Here is a 5,960-nt window from a genome sequence, read left to right as displayed (position 1 = left end):
GGGATTGATACAAAATTTTAATATGATATGATGATTTGAAAATTTCCACCTCATAGAGAACAACTTTAAAGCTATCATGGTTTTTCAACGTGATCCACCGTATTTCCATACATACTATTACTATACTGATCCAAAACTCGCCATATTATACTGTGTATGGCACGTTCATCAGTGATACAGTTCTTGATTTCTTACTGCCACAGAAAGGAAGGGGCCATATAAAAAGAAAAAAAGAAGAAGGCAAACTCGACATTTTCCTGAAACACAAATACATAGTAATACACAGTTGAGAGAACATGAAGCGTGTATAACTATAAACTATATGATGGACTCTATAAAGTAATAAGAGCATCATATGGAAGATTAAGTAGGGGAGGAATCAAGCATGTACAGGTATGGAGGAGCTCATTGATACACAACCTTTTAGGCGTTCAATAATTACATTTCTGCTGACTAGCCCTGAATGATTATGACTCAGTGGCAGGCCCTCTTTCACACACTCATCGTACTTCTCCAAAGTAGACACAATATCACTGAAATCTGGCCTTTTTGAGGGGTTTGCTGACCAGCAACGCTTTATCAGATGTGCTAGTGCTGGTTGACAACTAGCTGGCAGAGGAGGCCTTTCATTCTGATCAACAATAATTCAATCAGTTTTTTTAAATTAAATTGCTCACTTATGACAGCATTAAGCCTTTTATTATGCATGCTCAAGACTAAAAAAGTGTTATAAGGTAAACAAAGATTACAAAAAGTTTCAAGGAGTTCAGCAAATCGAAGGGTTTATTTTTAGAGATAACAGTTACTTTTGTCCACAAAGTTAGTGGATGCTATCACACTAGTCTCTGAATTAAAGAAAATCCTATAAAAGTCTCCAAAAATGTAATTCGTTACTTACATTAATATAAACGTAGTATGTGTGAATTAATATGTTTAAGGATCAATATGATATGAGATATAAGATTATTTTGATGGTTAGCCAAAATGTATGCACCAAAATGTGTGCTAGCCTTTTATGCACAGTCCAAGGACTACTTTTGACAAATGTGTGCACCAAAATGTAACAAATGTTACTATGTTGGCCTCATACATTTTTTTTTTATGAGGTTGAGCGATATTAAGGGATGCTTGTTGGGACTAGGGAGGGAAAACATCCAAGGCCCATGCATCGGTGCTTCCCATTATTAGGACTAGAAGACACATGCACCGACTATTACACTTTTCAACAAAAAGATCAGGAGTCTTGATTAAAATAATCCATGATCATTGCTCATGTTAGGTTCTGCTTCTGCACATGTAACCCAATACCTACCTCACATAGTTCAAGTAATTCAAGATTTCCATTTCTGGAATTCGGGGATTGCTGCCATGATGTCAGGTTTTAAACCTCAAGCAACAGGTGAGATCAGATGCAACATGAACAAGTAAAGTCATTTATCAGTCTTGTAGTTTAAATGTGTATTTACTCTGACTAGTGACTACAGACAACTATCTTATCTATGTATAGAAATAAAGATTAGTGGACACACATTTTATATTATATGTAGCCTGTGGTATTTAGTTTGCTTTCTCTGAAGAAAGATTATATTATATATGAAAGTGCTATGACCAAGTAATCCATAGTGACACTGAATTTACCTTGAAAAAAACTACTACTAGTTACAATATATTAGTCCTCACCTCTTCCTTATGTTTTGAGTAACACTTAGCATCTTGTCAGGCGGGCTAAGACAAGGGAAAGAGATGAGGATTAGAATTCTCTGCAAAGCAGAATTCCCTGAAACTCTGCATATAGGTATTTTGGCACTGAAACTATGGTGAGAAATGGGAGTATATTGATCCATTCAGTCACACATACTACTAAAATGGAAGTGAATGGGTAAAATGCCAAAAGATACTCGTAAGCCACAAGAATAGTAGATGCACTAATCGGAATAGAATTGAAATTCCGATTCCCTTATCAGATCGGCCATGAGATCCATGTGATGAGGGCTCAGCACCTAGATGATAAAGGATTCTCCAATTAGCTCTGCCTTAGAGATGATTATCTAAGAGGTATATTAGAGGATTGATAAAAGTTTTGAAAATTGTTTTTTGTTGTTTTGGCATGTGGTATAAGGTTTTGAAAGATTAGGTATTGTGAGAGATCCAAGTCAAACTTCCTGTTTGGATGTGCATATTCGTTGCATCATTACAATAGATATTTTAGTTTCTAGAGTAACAATGGCTACTTTTTTTTTTTTTCTTAATACAAAAAGGGACAACAGCCCGTAGCTACTGTGTTTCGAACCTTTTTGCATCTAGTATGCATGTAAAAATTAAATGCCGTAGATATCACTTTTCTTCATAGTCCCATTAGGGGGAACAAATAATGTGCAAAGGACAACTTCATCTTATTTAGCAGCCAAACTTTTTCAAGAGAGAAATTCCCATATTATTGAGTATAGTTCTGATTACAGAGAACTTGCCCGACCAATCATTGAGTGTAATTCTTACTAAAAAGAACTAGTCCAACCAATCATCTTAGACAATGCCAAAACTGATTTCAATTTTGAATTCCTTTATATATATATATATATAATTTATATTAAAACCTAAGTCTAAAGTAAATTTTGGTTCAAAAATCAGTTTTAAAACTAATTTTAAATTTAAAACCGATTTTAGAACCAGTCAAATCTAATTTTGTTAATAAGCCAATTTAAAAACCAATTTGAAACCGCTTTGGTAAAATCAACTTAACTAGTATTAAAAAAGAAAAGTAGTTTGATTTTAAAATCCAATTATATATTTGGTTTCAAATAGGATCTGATTTGGTTTTGTTTGTGAATCCCAACATGCACATCCCCAAGTCCAAAATTATGTCATGTATCAAATTAGACAAAAAATATAGTTAGTTTACCGTTAGGCACGACCAAGGCTTCAGTGTACCAAGAAAGAACTTTGTAAAGCAAACAAGAATAAGTCAAAAAGGGATTAAAGAAAAACATTCAATCAATAAGACCGTCAGAATTGTCAAGCAGAAAAGTGATGCAATCGTTTATCTTAAAGAAATTTACACAATAAAGAAGACATCATTTAGAGTTCAGGCATAGCCAAGTTACCTTCTCAGCCACAGCAAAAGCAGCTTGCACTGGTGTCATTCCTTGGAAGGGAAGCAGAGAAGTTGTGAGCTCCCAAAGCACAATACCAAAACTGTACACATCAACCTTCCGAGTATAAGGTTTTTCCTTAACCATCTCCGGTGCCATCCAACGATATGTTCCCGAGTTTCCTTTGCCTTTCCGGCATCTTGTTTCAAGACAAGATGTGCCAAAATCCGCCACCTTAACTCTCATGTCATCGTCGAGAAGCAAATTACTTGACTTGAGGTCTCTGTGAATCACACCTTGTGAATGAAGGTACTCCATACCCCTTGATATATCTAGAGCTAACCTTAGTATTGTTTCAATTGAGAGTGAGTACGGCTCTTTCTTGTTTAGATACATCCTCAGAGTCCCTTGTGACATGTATTCTGTTATGATACAGTATACGGGCGGTTTTTTACATGCTGCAATAAACTGTAAATTAAGAGTCATTTAAGCTTATGCATCCATTAATAGAGGCATTTCAAACACAGTTGCAGCTCAAATTTGGGTTTACATCTAATTCAATCTTAATATGCAGTTGGTTCTATAATGGATGACCCAATAACAACTACTAAGATAGACTTCAACATATTAGAATATTAGAATTTTAGTTTGAGCATAATTCAATTTCAAAAGTTAATTTACGGGAAAAGAATTGTCCTCCACTAATATAAATTATTTTAATCATGTCAATTGTAAGTAAATATGAAATTTCCATTTTGATCATGCCAAGTCCAAATCAATTTTGTCTAACACTCAAAATAGGTACCTCATGGTCTTTACAAAACGCCAAGTACAAAGATAAATCACTGTAGTACTAATCTAAAAATGGCAAAAGGAGAAAGTTAGAAAAGTCAATATTGGGCAGCAATCAGGTGCATTGTTTATGTTATTGAGCTAATCTACTTAATTAAATTGTAGAGGTCCCTCTTTTCCTCTTTTTTTGTGTCTCAGAAACTATTTTACTTAGAAAAAAAGACCATAGTTGTTTATGAAATTCATCATTTTCTTTCCCTAAAGTGGCAAGTGTTAAGTGACAAGCTTAACTAGTTTCTTGCTTACCCCCCCCCCCCCCCCCCCCCCCTCCAAGTTTCAGATCCACAAATACAAAACCCCATGATAAACAAACACACTACCATGAGGACAATAAGATTAAATGTTCACTAAACACTGTACCTGCACTATGTTATGATGAATGAGACGTGAAAGCAAAGCCACTTCAAAGTTAAATTGCTCCTCCAGTAAGGCCTTTTTCTCCTCATCCTGAGTTGGAATCTTCACCATTTTCACAGCAACAGCTCTCTGCTTGTAGACTCCACGGTAAATTCGGCTGTGAGCTCCAGAAGCAAACTTGCTACCTATAAAAAGCTGTGACAGGTCTGCAGCCCATTCCTCTTGCTCCCCTTTCTGGTCCTCCTTTGAAGTCTCCCATGTCTCCATTGAGTCGAATATCAATGACCACGATTCCATGCTATCAAATCTCTTCCTTTCCACGTTCTCCGCGTCACTCTCCAACTGGGTCTTGGAAGAAGATGAAGGCTCCGCTAAAGCTTTACTCTTAGACATCCTTAGCCTAAGCCCGTGGAAACATGACCCTGCCATTGAACCTAGAAATCAAGTTTCTGATTGTGAAACCTTTGCACTTTGCTTTGCTATGATGTGATGTTCGTCAAAACATACACTCATAAGAAACTTTCATCGTCAGTGTTGATTTTGAAACATGACCTCCAACTAAGAATGAAGAGTGTTTCTGGGTTTTCATTAAACCATCTTGATGAGTATGTATATTCCAACAAGATACTTTGAAAGTCCTTCTTAAGTAATTAGGACACGGTTTATTTCATGTCAAACTATGGTAACTTGGTATCTTGGGAGTCTAGTTAAGTTGATTAAGTTGGGTGTGTGAGTTATTGTAAATTTCTCGTACTTGTTTCGAGATGATAAGAAAAACAAAAACTATGGTAACTTGGTGTATCAAAGCTGTGAATTGTGATGGATAAAAAAAAAAAAATCTCAACAACATTTAAGACTCAAGCAGAAACAGAGAAGGATGTTGGGATTTCATTGCTTGTAGCCAAATGCTAAGGGGTGTAATGAAAAATTGAAAATGAAATTGTGCTAGCGAATGAAAGAAAAAGAAGAAGGATTTTTTCACGGTTTTTCCTAGTAAGATTAGGTTGTTTAGCAGCATAAAGAAGAATTCAGAGGTAGAAAAGTTTCAAGGGTGTCTCGTGAGTGCTTGTGTGGTTTAAAAAGTGAACTAGTTATAGCGAGCGAGAGAGAGAGAGAGAGACTTTTTTGGTCAATTTATAATTGAGAGCTTCCTTGATTATGGCATTATGATGAATGAAATGCATTCTAAGTGGCCAGAATGCAAAGCGAGGTGACTTGAGCTCACATATGCAACTATTGGTGCTTTTGCAGTATCCCTATCCTTGTTGGGGCCCCGAAAAGTTCCAAGAGTACAAGTGGCATGTAACGTAACAAAAGAAAAAACACACTAGACAAGTGCCAACTGCCAAGAGATGGACCTCTCATTTGATACTACTACGAAACAAAGTCATTTCTATGAATTTACTGTTTCTCATTCTGCTGTGAAAAATGAAAAAACACTTTGCTGAGAGTGAGGCGTAGTACCATGCAGTACCTCATTCCATAGAGCACTTGAATGAGGAACAAGATGTTCTTTAAGCATTTTAGTTTCGGAATTCGGAATGAAGGCTTGCACTTGAAGCATTGGTCACCAATTTTACGCAGCAGTGATTCCAAGCGCGGAATCAGATCTTTAAAATAATAAAAAAGAAGAAGTAAAGTTGTGGAATCTGATTGAACTAT

The 5,960-nt window shown here is 36.0% G+C and overlaps 1 protein-coding gene across 4 annotated transcripts; it reads right to left on the bottom strand.

Moving 5' to 3' along the window:
- On the bottom strand, positions 1–5,489 carry LOC100810171 (serine/threonine/tyrosine-protein kinase HT1). Of its 4 annotated transcripts, none has more exons than XM_041005310.1 (4): positions 4,302–5,489; positions 3,102–3,557; positions 421–631; positions 1–257 (listed from the first exon to the last, which is right to left on the bottom strand). In XM_041005310.1, the coding sequence occupies exons 1-4, from the start codon at positions 4,725–4,727 to the stop codon at positions 169–171; spliced, it is 1,182 nt and encodes a 393-aa protein (XP_040861244.1). In that variant the 5' UTR covers positions 4,728–5,489; the 3' UTR covers positions 1–168. The 4 variants fall into 4 exon arrangements, with proteins under 4 accessions (XP_040861244.1, XP_003534727.1, XP_040861246.1 ...); XM_041005312.1 differs by lacking the exon at positions 1–257 and adding an exon at positions 1,681–1,785 and having other exon boundaries at positions 519–631; XM_003534679.5 differs by having other exon boundaries at positions 1–631.
- Positions 5,490–5,960: the final 471 nt, after the last annotated feature.

This window comes from Glycine max, chromosome 9, assembly GCF_000004515.6.
Source record: "Glycine max cultivar Williams 82 chromosome 9, Glycine_max_v4.0, whole genome shotgun sequence".
Taxonomy (NCBI): Eukaryota; Viridiplantae; Streptophyta; class Magnoliopsida; order Fabales; family Fabaceae; genus Glycine; species Glycine max.
The sequence above is the reverse complement of the archived record's forward strand: the minus strand, read 5'-3'. Positions and strand labels throughout refer to the sequence as shown.